At 31.1% G+C, this 17175-nt stretch overlaps 1 protein-coding gene and 1 long non-coding RNA gene across 3 annotated transcripts; one reads left to right on the forward strand and one right to left on the reverse strand.

The window, feature by feature from the left end:
* The first annotated feature begins 466 nt into the window (after positions 1 to 466).
* LOC114292497 (putative disease resistance RPP13-like protein 1) lies at positions 467 to 16289 on the forward strand. 2 transcript variants are annotated; one of them, XM_082915784.1, is made up of 3 exons: positions 467 to 1001; positions 9234 to 13415; positions 15769 to 16289. In XM_082915784.1, exon 2 carries the CDS (start codon positions 9241 to 9243, stop codon positions 13396 to 13398), a length of 4158 nt encoding a protein of 1385 aa, XP_082771910.1. In that variant the 5' UTR covers positions 467 to 1001; positions 9234 to 9240; the 3' UTR covers positions 13399 to 13415; positions 15769 to 16289. The 2 variants fall into 2 exon arrangements, with proteins under 2 accessions (XP_082771910.1, XP_082771911.1); XM_082915785.1 differs by having other exon boundaries at positions 818 to 1001; positions 9280 to 13415.
* Positions 10719 to 15994, reverse strand: LOC145820379 (uncharacterized). Its single transcript, XR_014361789.1, has 2 exons — positions 13713 to 15994; positions 10719 to 13442 (listed from the first exon to the last, which is right to left on the reverse strand). It is a non-coding gene; the product is annotated as an uncharacterized LOC145820379 (long non-coding RNA).
* Positions 16290 to 17175: the final 886 nt, after the last annotated feature.

Genomic DNA, 17175 nt, shown 5'->3' on the forward strand with positions numbered 1-17175 from the left:
CACAACTCCTTGGGTTAAAAAAGAAGGGGCAAAAGGGGTTCAACACGAGGACTAGTTATGTATTATTATGAATTGTGTTAAATTTTTGTTTTCCTTGGACTTCCGTTGTCCACGTCTGCATTTGACAACCACACAAAGAACACGCAACTTTTCAATATTTTTTTTTTATTTTTTGTTTTTTGTTTTTGTTTTAGTTTCCCATTGGCACAGGACACGGAACGTATTACAAGGAGCCTTGTTTTTTCGAACCAAAAAAACAAAAAAGAAAAGTCTTGTTTTTGTCTTTTTCTGTATCTGTAAAGAACATGAAAATACATAGAGTGAGGGCATTTTTGTCTTTTCATCATCGATAAATTCCAAAACCCGATTGGTCGAAATGGAAAATACTTGAAATCTTTATAAATCTTTTACAATTTCACTCACAAAGATATAATCTGATAAGTGTCATTGGCTAAAGACTCAATGATATGAGATTCACAATCGTTGCCACATTATCGTGGATACATTTATGAGTATAAAATGTGAATCTCTAATATTATTGAGCTGAAATTGTTATTTTTTATTTTTTAATTTTTTGACTTGTAAACCTAAAATGTGGTGTTGCTAAATGAGTGGTCCCAAGACTCTTAAATTTTAGAACCGGTTTTAGAAATGGCTTTTTTAGTGATTTCTTATTAAAATATAAGATAAAAAATTAATAAATTTGAATTTTTTTTAATTTTTTTACAAAAAAGAATATACAAAATGTTAAGTGAATAAAAAAGAATTTTTAACTTTTTTATATGAATTAATTTTTTTAATATTTTAACTAAAATCCTTAATTGCCAAACAACCCCTTAATTTGAGTCTCCCCTTATTGTCACTCTTTTCTCTGTGGTTGGAAGCGCACTTGGTTACTCTCCTCTATTATTTGTCAAGCAGGCTTCCTCCCTTTCCTTCTTTACAAGTCCCTCTCTCTCTCTCTCTCTCTCTCTCTCTGTTTCAAGTTAATTTGCTTCCAGGTACTTCTCGTTTTCCTTAATTTATCTCTTGTAATTTTTTCAACCTTTGTGTTTGAATTATAAATTTAGATAGGGATTTGAAAATAAAAAGAGAAATAAAGAAAATTTAACTTATATTTCATTCATATTTTTTTTAAATTTTTTTTCTTCTAAATTCTTACTTAAAATTATAATCCAAACACAATTTAAATATATATTTATCTAATGTTTGATTCATTTTAGAAAATTAATATACATGCATATAAATGCATAAGTTTTCGTGCCTTGAATTAGCTTATCTCTTCTATTTTATTATTATTATTATTATTATTATTATTATAATATATCGCAATATAAAGTGAGGTGTATATATTATACATATGCAGGTGTATAGTTTTATAGAGTGTCGTTGCAATTCTTTATGGGTTATCAATTTTCCGTACTTCATAATTTGTTGTTGTTGTTGAATGTTGTGTTTGTAATTTTTAGTTGGTTAGATATGTGTGTTCACTCTGTAGACACTAATTTGTAGTAGCACAGATATGAAAAAATAATTTTCCTAAAAATAATCATATATTTTTGTTTTGGAGATAGAAACCGGTAAGTTGGTACTGACAATTTGAGCAAGAATTTTTTAAAAAAAAATATGAAAAAAATGTGAACAAAATATAAATATAAATATAAATTGTTATTTTTTATTTTCTATTTTTTAATTTTTTTTAATCTTTTAATCATTTTTTTTTTTAATTTTTAGACCCATTTAAATTCATTGAATACAATATATATAATATTTTCATTTTTTTTTGTATTCAATAATTTTTTACAAATTTTTGTGCATTTTAAATGTATTTAGATTAAGTGGATCTAAAAATTTATAAAAAAATTTAAATGTTAAAAAAATTACTAAAAATAAAAAATACGAATTAAAATTTTCAAAAACTATTTTTAAAAATTTTAAACCAAACAGATGTTTTTCACAGTGAAAGGTTGATTATATTCCAAACACAGTGTTTAAAAATAAAACAAGTGTAAAAACTTGCACCTCTGTGTCACTCAACAAATGAAACCTTACACCGGGCGACTTCACATGGGAGGTGATAGGTTCCATCATCCATGGCCGATCAAGCTATCAAAATTCTTCATAAAATATGTGTTTATATTATCAATATTTTAGTTAATGTAGTTTAATCTCATTAAAAAACTATGAATCCCATCAAATAGAAACTCACGCCTATAAAGATCCACTGTAACTTCATTCTGTCTTTTTTTTTTTTTTTTTTTTGATCAGGTAAATTCATTCTTTTTTTTAAAGTTTTTTATTTTTCATATTTTTTTTTGTATTTAGTAAACTTTTTAAAATTTTAAAGTAATTTTTTTTTTTTAGTTTTTAGATTCACTTAATCTAAATACATTTAAATGTAAAATATTTGTAAAAAATTCACTAAATACAAAAAATTACAAAAATTTAATACTTTTCCATCTGTTTTTTGGTATTTATTGATTTTTTTAAAAAAAATTCACGAATATTTTACTTTATTTTTTAAGTGCAACTAAAAAAATTAACTAAAATATAAAAAAATTTAAAGGCAACAAAACATAAAAAAACAAAAAACTTGTGTAGTTTTTAAAATCTCAAAATCAAAAAGAGTGAATATTGTTTAGTTTATTTTTTTATTTTTTTTATAAAATTTGTGAAAATTAAGCTTATAGAGTGGCGCTATCTATGAAAATTTATGTTGTCACTACTGCCTTACACTATTTTTGTACACTTTGCTTTAGTTGTGTTTTCTCCTAAGCAAGAAAGAAATAGAAAAATGGCAAAAATTTGTTGCATTAGTTTCTGTGCGTTCTTAATTAATAGGAAACCAATCTACACGGACAAAATTAAAAGGGACAATTATTAAAAAAAAAAAAAAATTCAAAATTTAAGTTTGGTAATAAAAGAAATCATAAATTTTTGATTTTTTCAATTTAGACCTTAAACTTTTAATTTATTTTCAATCTAAACTATTTGTCTATTTTTATTAATTAAAATTGATAAAAAAAAAAAATATTTTAGTCATTAAACTGAATGGAAAATATACATTGAATAAAATGTTATGTTTCCGTCATTTTATGTGTGTATATATATATTGAGGTACCGTTATGACTAAAATGTTAGTATTTTTCCCCATAATAGAAAACTAAATTATATAAAATAAAATAGTGAAGATAAAATAATTTTATTTTTAATTCTTAAAGAAAACACAGGACTGAAAAATAAATTACAACATTAGAACATATTATAAGATGGATTCACATGGACATACAAAAATAATATACAAGAAATAGATTAAATCCAAAAATTTAAAGAACAAAAGGAAAGAGATGCTGTGATATATATAGTTTCCTTAAAATAGATTCGTTACCTCACCAATGAGTACTAAAGGAACGCCGGCATCTGTTTCTTAAAATACAATGATCGAAACTAGCTAATGTAGAAACATCTTCTGGATAGTTTCGGCGAATTTGACAATAACAATATTCTTTCATTAATAAGAACCAAAGAAGAGTCTAACAAAAAAGAGATAGAAAAATTTCTTTGAATTTTTCTTTGATGTTAGAAACATCTCCAATTTCATCTAAAAAATCACCATTCTCCATCAAAAATAAATAAATAAATAAAAACCATCTCTAAAAACATCTTACTAAGTTAGAGGGGAAATACATCTATTTATACAAGTAGGGGAGTCCTTAGCCATGAATGCTATCATCATGAGGGCCATCAAAATGTCATTAATCAAGGCCATCAACTCTAGCTATTAGAGTTGGAGTTACAAATGTTAAAAACTCATAGCGACTAATGTGGTTGTTAATTTCGTCATCAAAAGATGAGAGTTATAATAATCTAAATCTCTCATGCGCTTAATATATACAAATAAATATTTATATAATGATATTTGAATAAATCAACCAGAGGGGTTGCAAAACGGATATGGATGTTGGGTTACAATCCGATTCAAGCCCAATCTCAAACACATGCACAAGCTAAGTCCAACACAGCACAGCTCAACCCAAGCTCAAAACTAAGTCCAAGTCCAAGTCCAAGTCCAAGTCTAAAACCAAACCCAACACATGCCCAATCCTAGGTCCAGTCCAAACAAAGACTAAGTTTAAATCTGAACCCAACTTTTATTGATTCACACTTTATGAGATAATTCTCATTTATAATCCAATGGTTTCGGCTTATTATTTCCATATTGTAATCTTCTCATTTAAGATAATACAAACCCACTCGGACCCATCTCAACTGCCGGTTGAATCCCACTTTAATCTTGAATTAAAGTTGCCAAAAAATATTATTTTCCAACATAAAATACCATTTTTTTCCATCCATTTTATTTAATGAAAATATGTATGGTTTAAATCGACAAAAATAAAAAATATTCAGTGTTTAAATTGAGAAAATAAAAAATTTAGAGTTATTTTGTTGCAAAAGCCCAAACCTAAGTTTTTTTTTTTTTTTTTCCTGTAATTTAACCAAATTAAAAATTACATTGAATCTCACTTTGGTTTCTTATTTTTTTAAGAATAAAGATATACGCACCAATTGGCATACCAATTAGTGAATTAATGGATGATATAGCATAATTTTAGAGACCTTAGATCTTTGTAGTTTTTTAAGAATAAAGCTATATGTAGCAATTGGTATACCAATTAGTGAACTAATGGATGATGTAGTATAATTTTAGAGACCTTAGTTTGTATAATTGGTGGGGTCTATAGTTTTGAAGTAGTAATATCATAATATATGTTGGTACATTAATTAATATGCTAATTGGTATATGTAGCACCACTATTTTTTTTTTAAATTGCAACAAGCACTCTATTTATACTTTGGATAAAGCTTGGGAGCTCGAATGAGCTCAGCCCCGAATCCCCCGAAAATGGAAACAGAGAGAGAGAGAGAGGGAGAGAAGCCGTCGCAGCAGCTCGGCCGATCGTCGATCGTCGCAGCTGCTCAACCTCCGCCTCGCCTCCGCCCCTGGTTTATGCCCCCTCCTGTCCAGTTCTCCCTTCTCCCTTCCCTTCTTCTTCTTCTCCCTTCTCTTCTTCTTCTTCTTCTTCTTCTTCTTCTTCTTCGTTTCTGATTCAAAAAAAAAAAAAAAAGAAAGACAAAAACGATGTCGTTTTTGCCTTTAAGGGGATTCGGGGGGGCCATTTTCGAGCGACGTAGCATTACTCTTATACTTTCGGTCAAGTTTGAGTGTCATCTTATTTGAAGAGATAGAACAAAGGTGGAGAGTAGTAGGGAGGGGTGGTTAGTGGTGATGAGTTCTAAAAATATAGCAGAAAAAAGAAAATAATGTGAAAAATAGAGGAGTAGAAAAAGAAGGGGGGGGGGGGGAGAGGGAGGGAATTAAATTTTTATAATATGACAAAACATGTAAAGGGTTGATTGTTACAATTAAAAAAATAAAAATAAAGGTTAAAGTGAGATTTCTTGTAAATTGTAAGGATGCAAAGAATAATTTAGCCTAATTTATGTTATTGAATTTAATACCAAACAGAAGTACCGCATTGGAAGTTGAACGAAGGTATAAAAGGTTGGTGTAACAAAAAATGTCCTAACTAAACCACAAACTTTTGTCACATGAATCATAAAGTTTTATATATTTTATTGCATTAATTTGTGATGAGATTACGTATTTTATAGTTATTATTAAAAAAATTTAAAATAAAATTACATTAATTTATAATAATACATGTGATACACACCCTTAGAAGAGCGTCCGTAGGATTTTCCCTTTAAAACTCACTATTAAACTTAATAAACATAGTAGAATACACTCGAAGTCTTAGAATTTATGTTCTAAAGTGAACACAAGGATTTAAAGCTCACAAGGATGGACTTTTGGAAGCAAAAATCAAAGGGAAAGGATAGGGAATACCCACAGTAGCAACTGCAAAAATGTGTTTCGCAGTAATCCAACACCATGTATAAATAGATCCCTCAGTCATCCTAGTTTAATCCTTAAGTTGAACCTTCAATCAATGTTCCACATTCAACTTTAAATAAAACAGCAATCTCAACACACAAAAATTCATTTTGTTTAATATCAAATTATATAATTGTAAAAATAATTAGCACAATGTGCAGAGTAACTAACGTGGTTCACATGGCCAAAACATGTAATGCCCCCCTTCATTTTTGTATAAATTTCTACAGTTTTAGGAGTCCAAATATTATTTTAATCTCCAAAATAATTAAGTGATTGCACGACCCCACATCTATAACTATGGGGTTCAAAATATAAAATTTAACAATTTAGACAAAATATAACAAAATAATTTGTTTCTCACAATTAGTGTCAATAGATTGTCTCTAAATTGCTATATGTTTGTAACTTAACATGAATATAAGAAAATATATTTATTTATATATATATTTCATATTATTTTCCACCTTTCATGTCTATAGAAATTAATATTATAGTTCATATCTTCTTTTTAAAATTTTTGTTAATATGTGTATATATATACCTCTCTTATATTAGAATATTATCCTAGGTCTATCTTTGATTGGGCTTAACTTGATTCAATATCTTCACCATGAAACGAAACCACAGCTTCCAAACTCCCAAACTAGATCTCATTTAAATGTATCACTGTCAAAAACCATTATATTACATATAAACACAATATTCACAAGAAGATATATACACCTCAACGTACAAATAGGATAATAAAATTCAGATTCTCTTCCTCACATTAATAAAATGGAAATGTCTATTTCATTATTAATGGTTGTGAAAGAGTCATGTTAACATATTTTTTTCTTAAATTTAAGAATAGTTAAATTCAAATTAATTTAATGGTTACAGTTGGATTATTTTGAATTTTAACAGTATGTTACAAGTTTATGCATTAAAATGAAGATCTCAATTCCAAACATGTAATGTATAGGATCTAAATCCATATGTACATTGTACAAAAACATATATATATTCACACATATCATGTATAAATTCGTTCATTCATTATTATAGTGAAAAATAAATAAGAGGAGAGAGGTATTGCTTGCATTTTAGGATTAAATGTTAGACATAAGTAAACTTGGTTAATCGACTTATCATTAGCTAACATAGAGTGATTTATGTAATATAACTAAAAAAATTTAGAAGTGTAATTTACCCTTCAAAAAATCATATAATAATCTCCGCAATTTTACCAAACAAGTTTTTGATGAAGAAAGAGTTTCATTTTTTTTTTTCTTTTTTTAGCTTCAGATTCTATAACCAGTATAGCGGTCTCATTGAATTTTCCGCTCTTATAAGCAATAGTCTTAACTTATTATACTAGGCACATCATCTAAAAGTTCATTTATCACCTCTTGATAAAATTAGGATGATTAGCAAGTCTCGACACTGCATTTAATTTTTGATAATTACAAATGGTTATTTCAAATTTTCATCCAATGACATTAAACTAAATAAATAGGAATAAAGTAATGTTATGGCATGGGAGTATTGTCATTTTAGTTTCTCTATTGGATTTATTTATTTTTTTATAACTGTTGTCCGAGTTAAGTTGTTCGTATCTCAACTAATTCCACGGTCATGAAATTAATGACCAAGCAAACCTCCAGTGACCCCTTGGGTAACTCGAACTCAATGGTATTTTAAAGGACAATTTATCTGTTTTATTGAACTATTAATCTATCAAATACAGACTTCATTGCTTATAGTTAGTGAACATCTTGCAATTGATTGACCATGCATTATCTTTCAATAATTATTTTTGTTGGATTATAACATAATGACCTCATTAACTGCACATTACTTTTGTTTGGGAAGGAAGTTTCAATGGCAACGTATTTATGCTATTTGCATTGTCTTAGAGTATTTTCAATGGGTCCTTTAAAAGACACTTCTTTATTATTATAGTTAGGTCAAGTTTGGCATCTTCAAAAAAATTCAAAAGTCAAAAAGTCACTATCTTATTTAAATCACATCATCTTATTTAAGTCACATCACCTCTTTATTACATCACTTCAAACCCAACCCATACCCAACCCATATTTCCTAAAAAGTCAAAAAGTACACTTATTTAGGACACCCCAAAGTCTCATCCTATTTTACTTTCTCCAATGAGCTAGTTACTACACTATCCATTTTAACAATTTTTTTTTTACTTAGTTATATTTAGAGAGTCTTGAGTTGCTCTATAAATAGTTTGAATAAATAGATAAAATAAGAGTAGTGTTAGAGCATTCCTGTTATGTAACTAGTGAAAAATAAAGAATAGCATTTAATTTTCACTACAAAAAATTAAGATTTTTGAGACTAAAATTTAGAAACAATTATTTTTTAGGGACCAAATATTTTTATTGTGAAAAATATCGTTATTATATTTTTAGCAATGAAAATTAGACATTAATGATGAATTATTATCCTTTTGGGACTAAATTTTTTTCTCAAAAAATAAACCATTTTGAGACCAAATTATTTTGTCCCTAAAAGTCTATTTATTAGTGACATTTTCAAAATTTTATCACTAAAAGCTTTATTTTTGACTTTTCGAGATGATCTTTTAGCGACTATCCTCATGACGATAGAAATTGATCCCTAAATGTTTGGAGACCAAAACATTTGTTCTCTAAAACTCTTATATGTTGTACTGTTCATTATGTATTTTTCAAAGAGACACATTGTTTCCTATTATTTTAAAAAATAATTTTTTTTCCTATATTACATAAATTAATCTCCACTACACAATCACTCACTCAGAATTTTCTAGGTGAATAAGGGTGGATCTCTAGACTTTTCCTTAATATATATGTATGTGTATTAAGTAGTCTCAGAGTACCCTATGATATTATCAATACGGTGCCCCCGACAAATGTGAAACTACAAAATACACTTTGCGGATCACAACGTGAACAGTACTGAACTACTAAATAATTATCCATTCTTATATGGAATTTTATATGAAACTTTTGTTTGTGACTTTTTTTTTTCCAATAATTTTTCTCTTGGGTGTGTGGAATAGTCGCCAAAAAAACTTGAGCCATTGGTTTTGATCAGATAGAAAATATGCCTGATGTAGACACATAATAGCAGCTGCAATAATCATAACTATCCATTTTGTTACTCTCCATGAAGAATTCATTCTAAAACCAATCAAACTTTCAGTCTCATGCTTTTCTTGGTTTGTTTGTGTCTCTCTCTAAATCTGATATAATATTGTTTCTTACTTCTTTATTTTCACTAGGGAAACAATGCCTATAGGTGAAATCTTTCTCGCTGCTTTCATTCAGGTGTTGTTTGAGAAGTTGGCCTCAACTGAACTACTAAAGTTTGCTCGTCGGGAGCAAGTTCATTCTCACATCGAGAGATGCAGTGGAGAATTAGCTAAAATTCAAGCATTCTTGGCTGATGCGGAGGGGAAACAAATAGAAAATAGAGCTGTGAAAATGTGGCTGGAGGAACTCACAGACTTGGCTTATGATCTGGATGACATACTGGATGAATTTGCCACTGAAGCTTTGCAGCGTAAGTTAACATTAGAGTCTCAAGCAGCTAGCACCAGCAAGAGCAAGCTATGGGCCATGATACCTAGATGTTGTAAAGGACTCAATCCAACAACTCTTTTATCTGATTTTACGAGGAGTTCTATTTCCAAGATAGAGGAAATCACTTCCAGATTGCAAAAAATTCTTGAAAGCGGAAGTGGGTATGGTTTACAACAAATTGTTGCAGGAGAATCTGCTAAAGGTTGGCACAGACCACCCTCCACATCCTTGATACATGAACCTCGCATATGTGGCAGGGATAAGGAAAAAACGGAGATAATTGATTTTCTCCTAAGCAATGAGTCAAGTGATAGCAAAGTCAGCGTAATTCCCATTGTAGGTATGGGTGGGCTTGGCAAGACCACCCTTGCACAGATGGTATACAACGATGAAGTGGTGAACAAGAATTTTGATTTGAAAGCATGGGTCTGTGTTTCTGATGAGTTCGATATTTTGAAAATCTCAAAAGTAATTCTTGAGTCTATTACTTCCAAGTCTTGTGAATTTAAAGAATTGAATCAAGTTCAAGTTCAGCTAAAGCAAAATTTGGTTGGAAAAAAGATTTTAATTGTTTTAGATGACGTATGGGACAAGAAATACAATGATTGGAACGTTTTGAAGAGCCCCTTTAATGATGGAGCCCTAGGAAGTAAGATAATTGTAACAACCCGTGACAGAGATGTTGCATCGATTATGGGAACCGTTCAAAACCATTTGCTACAGCATCTATCAGATGATGATTGTTGGTCAGTGTTTGAACAACATGCCTTTGGGAATAGAAGCTTGGACGCTAATCCAAATTTGGTGTTTATTGGTAGGAAAATTGTGAGAAAATGTAAAGGTTTGCCTTTGGCTGCTAGGACACTCGGTGGCCTTTTACGGTGCAAAGAAAGAGGCGATGAGTGGGAAATTGTATTGAATAGTAAAATATGGGATTTAACAGAACAAGGCAATGAAATCCCCCCAGCTTTGAGATTAAGTTACCATCATCTCCCTTCACATTTGAAGCAGTGCTTTGCATATTGCTCTATACTGCCAAAGGACTATGAATTTGAGGAGATGGAGTTAGTGTTCTTGTGGATGGCAGAAGGCCTTCTTCAGCAACAAAATGGAGAGAAGCGAATGGAAGATTTAGGAGTTGAATACTTTCGTGAGTTACAGTCAAGGTCTTTTTTCCAACCATCAAGTAGTGGTGAAAGCTCGAAATTTGTGATGCATGACCTCATCAATGATTTAGCTCAGTCAGTTGCAGGATATACTTGTTTTAGATTGGAGGATAAATTGAAGGATCAGGAGCAACGTAGAAAATTGAAGAGTGCTCGACATTCATCTTACATGCAAAGCTACTTTGACGCAATCAAAAAGTTTGAAACTTTTTATGAAGCCGAGAATGTAAGGACCTTTTTACCATTGTCCTTACATAAAAATATAGATTGTTATTTGACAAGCAAGGTTCCCCTTGATGTGTTGCCAAAGATGAAACGCTTAAGGGTGTTGAGTTTGAATAGATATCACATTGGCGACGAACTTATTCCAAAATCAATTGGAGATTTGAAACATTTGCGATATCTTAACTTTTCCTACACTAGAATCAGAACAGTACCTGAATCATTAGGTACCCTATACAATCTACAAACTTTGATGCTAAGAGGTTGTCCAGAACTGAGGAAATTGCCTGTGGACATGGGAAGCCTTATCAACCTACGTCATCTCGATATGATTGATTCAAATTCCTTAGAAGAAATGCCACAAGGAATTGGTAAGTTGACAAGTCTCCAAACACTATCCAATTTTATTGTTATGAAAGACCATGGGTTTCGGATAAGGGAGTTGGGGAACTTGATTCATCTTGGAGGGAAACTTTGCATATCGGGAATAGAAAATGTGGTTGATCCTCTGGATGCAAGAGGGGTGTGTTTAAACGACAAGCAAGGTATAGATGTGCTAACAATGGTATGGAGTAGTGAGAGCTTGGATGGTTTACAAAATGAAATGGTTATAGAAGTGCTTGGCATATTAAAACCTCACAAGAAGCTGAAAGAGCTACACATTAGAGGCTACCATGGTATGAGTTTTCCAACTTGGATAGGAAATCCTTTGTTCTCCAATATGGTGTGCATGAAGTTACAAAATTGTAAAAATTGCACTTCCTTGCCGCCACTTGGACAACTACCCTCTTTGAAAGACCTTCACATTGAAGGAATGAGTGATGTAAAGCATGTGGATCGTGAGTTCTATGGGCAGCATTGCGCCAAACCTTTTCCATTACTCGAGACACTATGTTTTGAGAATATGTCAGAATGGGAGGATTGGTACATTTTTGGAATTGATAGGGAAGTTCAAACCTTCACTTGTGTTAGTAAGCTCTCCATCAAAGAATGTCCCAAACTTGTGGGAATGTTGCCGAGTAATCTTCCTTGCCTCAAAACTCTTGAGATTATAAATTGCCCGCAGCTGCTGGTTGAAGCTTCTAGCCTTGTTCTCCCGTCACTCACCTCCCTGTCCATGAGTGATGTTCGGCTTCCAAGCCTTCCAGTGCTCCTTGAGACATGTAACGTGCTTGAACCCAGTTCCCTTACTTGCTTAGATATTAGCAATGTTTCAATCCCTGAGTCCCTGTGCAATCCAAGCATAGATGATGAAGTGATGTTGGCAAATGCATTGTCTAAGCATCTGAGTTCAGTAACTTCCTTGAGCATTGGGAAGATTCAGAAACTTGCATTATTGCCAAAATGGCTTACCCAGGGGCTTGAAGGACTCAAAGAATTGAAGATTGATTGGTGTAAAGAACTCACAACACTGTGGCAGAATGAGGCGGGACTACAACACAGTCTCCTTGCCTTGCAACGTTTGGAAATTCGTTTTTGTCCGCAACTTGTTTCTTTGTTTGAAGAAGACGAGGATGTAGAAAATGAAGGGCAACATCAACTTGAGTATCTATCTATACGTGAATGTGAAAAGCTGGAGAAACTGCCACGGGGGCTACATACCTTCACTTCTCTTCGAGAGATGCATATCGGTGGGTGTCCAAGTCTGGTATCTTTTTCAGAGACAGGCTTTCCGCCTAGCCTAAGAGAACTTCGGATTTGGTCATGTAAGGCTCTGCGGTCCTTACCTGGGTGGACAGCGCACGATTCTAATCTGGAGGAGTTGGTGATAAATGGGTGTGATAATCTGGAGTCCCTTCGGGAAGAATGGGTCCACCACCCCCCAACAAAACTGTCATTATTGATTATCAACAATTGCAAAAAACTAGAATCGGTCAGTTTATGCAACAACAGCCTCCTTGCTTCCCTTAAACTTCTGTGGATAGATAATTGGCCTGCAGGAGGAGGAATCGTCTCCTCCTACATTCTAGAGAAAGGGAATTTCCTCACCAACCTCACTTCTCTTTCAATCGGGGATATGAAGATTGGTAAGCCCCTATCAGAGTGGGGTTTGCACAGATTCTCCTCTCTTAATACTCTCTTGCTTGGAGGCCCAAGTAACGTATTAGAAGAAGAAGAAGAAGAAGAAGAATATTATTCGGTGTCCAGCTTTCCAGTAGATGGGATGTTGCTGCCCACCTCTCTGACGACACTGTTGATTTGGAATTTCCCAAATCTGGAGAAGATATCTTCTTCCATGGAGACCATTCAAAACCTCACCCATCTTTATTTCACTAATTGCCCTAGGCTCGCATCTTTTCCCGAGCAAGGAGGGCTGCCTCCATCGCTTTTGAGACTTGAATTCAGAAATTGTCCAATAATGAAACGGCGGTGTGAAAAGGGGAAAGGCCAATATTGGCCCCTCATAGCTCCCATTCCTAGAGTCCTCATAGAAGGCAGATACATCTTTGAAGAGGAAGGGGAAAGGCCAATATGAGCAATCAAAACTACCAGGTACTCATTCCTCAAAAATCACCCAAACTAAGGACAAGTTTAGTTACTTCCAAAAAAATCAAAAAGTCAAAAAGTTACTCAAAAAGTTAAAAAGTTAACACTATTTACCAAAAGTCAACAATTACGGCTGCACAACTCTCAATTCAAATTTTTCCCTACAAATCAATTTTTACAATTTTTTATTACACATTTTTCAATAAAAAGTCAAAAAGTTAACCCAAACATCCATATTTTCAACCTCAATTTTTTAGTCCAAAAAGATAAAAAGTGCACTTTTTTAGTCTTCCCAAACTTGACTTAAATATATCAAAATTATTATTTTATTATTTTTATCAATGCTAACAGTGTCGCATCTCATCACAACAGAACCTGTTGTGTATTACTTATAATATATACATACATACATATATATATATATATATATATATAAAAGAGGCGGTTTGCTGCTTGTGGCTTGCAATTTTTTTTCTTATTTTTCCCTTAGTTTATTTTCAAATTGTTATTTTGTCCTTTAATTTGGTTGGTGAAACAATTTGAGTGTAATTATGCAAATATTATTGGTCAATTATGTAACATAAATTTTTTATTTCTTAACAAATTATAAATACATTCACCAAAAAAAAACAAATTATAATTACATCCATAAAGTTTGTTTAAAATATGAATCAGTCCTATAATTTTAGAAATTATAACTATCGTTTATTATAAATTTTAATTTAACACAATATTCAAGAAAAAAATATTCTTCAATGCAATAATAAATTATCAAAATTGTTTATAATTTTTTTTTCTCATATCATTAAAAACTATTAATTGTTTTAATAATTTATTTATTAACAAAATGGCTAACTAAAATATTTTTCATATCATTAAAAATTATTAATTTACTTGATGATATACTTATTAATAAAATTGGTTATTGGTTATTTGTTATGCAAGTATGATTTATGTATTAATAAAATTAGTCATTTGTATGTACATATATTTTCTTTTGCTTCTTTATTAGTTCAATGAATTATCTTAGTAGTTTTGTTTAGATGAGAGAATTATCTTAATATTTGTTTTATATTTATGTGTTGAGAAAAGTTACACACGTAATTTTTTTTTTTTTTTTTACAAATTCGGAAGAAATGTTAAAGTCTTATAAATTCACTCAAAATAATATAGTAATAGAATTGGGGTCTATATCATTAGATGTATAATAAATCAAAAAATAATACATATCATACCACATAATTCTATCATATATATAAATATGATTTATTCTGTTCAATTCCATAGAATAATATTTTAATTTTTAAAAAAAATTATCAAAATACAAAGTTTAAATAGACTTAAATTATCAAAACTTATACATAGAAGGGGAGGTTGGGCTATGTTTTTTTTATTTTATTTTATTTTTATTTTTATTTTTTATCATTACAGTTTTCCCTTCTAAATGTAAAAAATCACAAGCATTGAATTTGAAAGGTTCAAATTGAAAAAAAGAAGTATTTGAGATGATTTTTTTTTTCCCAATCAAATTTGATAAAAAGAAAAAAATTGGGATAAGAAAGGAATTTTTTAAAAGATTTTGATGTAAGGATTGGCGTATTTCATATTAAATCAAAAGAGCCGGTTTTATTCAAATTTGGAATCAAAGTAGATGAAAAAATTGGTAAAGGATTGGAGATGCTCTAACTTGATGAAAGTTGAAGATGAAGAGGCCAAATTAATTTCTTATATATATATATATATATATATTATTGAAAAACAAGGGAATTCCATTTCAAGTGTTCTCACCGTTGGTCTCTTGCCAACCAACCACTGCATTCTTCTTCATAGAGGGGTTTTGGGTCTATTTATTTTTAGTTCGGAATTTAAGGTGGTTTTGTATGCTGTCTATTTTTTTCTGTTCTTTATTATCTTTTCCCCTTGTTTATTTATTGATTGAAATAATTCACATTATTATTCATAAATTCTTTTGTTTTTTGATAAAAAATAAAAATCATATTGCAGAATGGTAATTTGTTTTCTCACTTTAACACCCCAGACATAATCAGGATCACATGCCCAATCACAATAATCAACCATATCTTTCTTTTTCTTTCTTAATTTTTGGGTTGGAGCATCGATTACTTACCTAGAATTTATGTATTTTCACCATGAATAATTGGTGTCTTTTTGCTTCATCTACATATGTTGTTTGATCTCCATTTTGTGGTAGTCACTAACCCAATTACTTTTCAATTTTCAGCAATTTTTATTATTATTATTTTCCCTGTGGTGTTTTAAGGTTTTAGTAAAAGTTGTTCAAGGTGTAAGCTCGGTAGATGCTTGTCAAATGTTTATTTGTTATTGTTTTCATTTCCAGGTTCAATACATTCATTTATCTGCTTTGCCCCAGCTACCGCTATTCTTGGGAAACCAAAAGAGCTACCAAAGGATGGTATCAACTCTTTCAATCATTTTCTGCTGCGTCCGGTGAAGTAAATGTTGCATCTGATTTAAAGAAATGTTGCATCTTGTTGAAGACCTAAAGAATGCAGTGGCTTGATGATTTTGTATTGTTGTTGTTGTTTCCTTGCTTCTGGTCGTGTTGCTTTTTCTTTTTCTTTTTTTGCTTTTTTGGTAAACCAGGTTAATTCTTTTATCATACTATATTTTCTACTACTGCTTTTGTACGTGTCATATATAAAAGCTCAGTGGTAAATTAACTGGTTTATGCTGACGCTACTGTTGTTGCTTCTTTGGCTTTCTAGACTTCCTGTGCAGCTATTGCTATCTTCTCATGATCTTTATGTTGTATCTGTTGTGCATATGTTCATGTCAGATGTAAACAAGGCCTAGATTGGCTAAATGGTATTGTCCTCATCTTTTGCTTGCTTTAGACAATTCCCATCCTTGTTTGTATTGCCCTTGTATGCTCCTTGTACTATGTATTTACTTTTGATCTTTGGTTTATATTGACTTCCCCAAAAAAATGAAGTTTTGTTCATCAAATAATCAGAGTGTTGAAATTTGATTCGTTTTGGTTGGCTTCAGTTACACTCAGCTGCTTTTCACATTTTGCAGCAATGATTAATAGATGTCCTTTTTAGGTTATTCAACTGAGTTTTTCCAAGAGAGAGAGAGAGTGAGTGAAGGAGCAAACTAAAGATTGAAGTATCTAAGACTTACAGGTTCTACTGAGGTGATGTTCACCTGGAGAATTTTTTTTCTAAAAGAGATGGGTGAGAAGATTTCACCTTCTAAACTCAATCATATGAACAAAGTTACTGCATAAATTAGTAGTCTTGTGCCTGAAATGGCAAAGGAAAGTAGAGAATACTTTATAATCTTTCAACAACCTCCTCAGCCCTGCCTACCATAAGTTTAATGCGAACCTTTTTGTCAAAAACAAATCAAACCAATAAACATTGAATATTAACCCTGTGACTATAATTACAGTGTGCATAATCTCATATGATGAACAATTCATTACATAGATTTATGGTTCTGGGTAGTTCTAATCTAAAACTTAAGAATGAAGCTCTCTTGATTAAGTGGTGGTGGAGGTTTGCATCTGAGCCAAATACCCTTTGGAAAAGAGTGATTTTTGAAAAGTATAATTGGTACAACAAGAGATGGGATATTTCATAATTTCATTGCTTAAAAGGATAATGCAGTTTTTTTTTTTTTTTTTTTTTTTTCTTCTAAACATGTCCCCATTAATGTGCTACTGAAATTTGGGAAATGGAATGAGATTTCTCTTTTTGTTTGATAAATGGGTGTCTGATGT

The sequence above is a fragment of the Camellia sinensis genome, chromosome 2 (genome assembly GCF_055761805.1).
Source record: "Camellia sinensis isolate YWXY chromosome 2, ASM5576180v1, whole genome shotgun sequence".
Classification (NCBI taxonomy): domain Eukaryota; kingdom Viridiplantae; phylum Streptophyta; class Magnoliopsida; order Ericales; family Theaceae; genus Camellia; species Camellia sinensis.

Excerpts from the sequence above, each read along its gene's own strand:
- LOC114292497 (XM_082915784.1), top strand. The coding sequence starts at position 9,241 with ATGCCTATAGGTGAAATCTTTCTCGCTGCTTTCATTCAGGTGTTGTTT.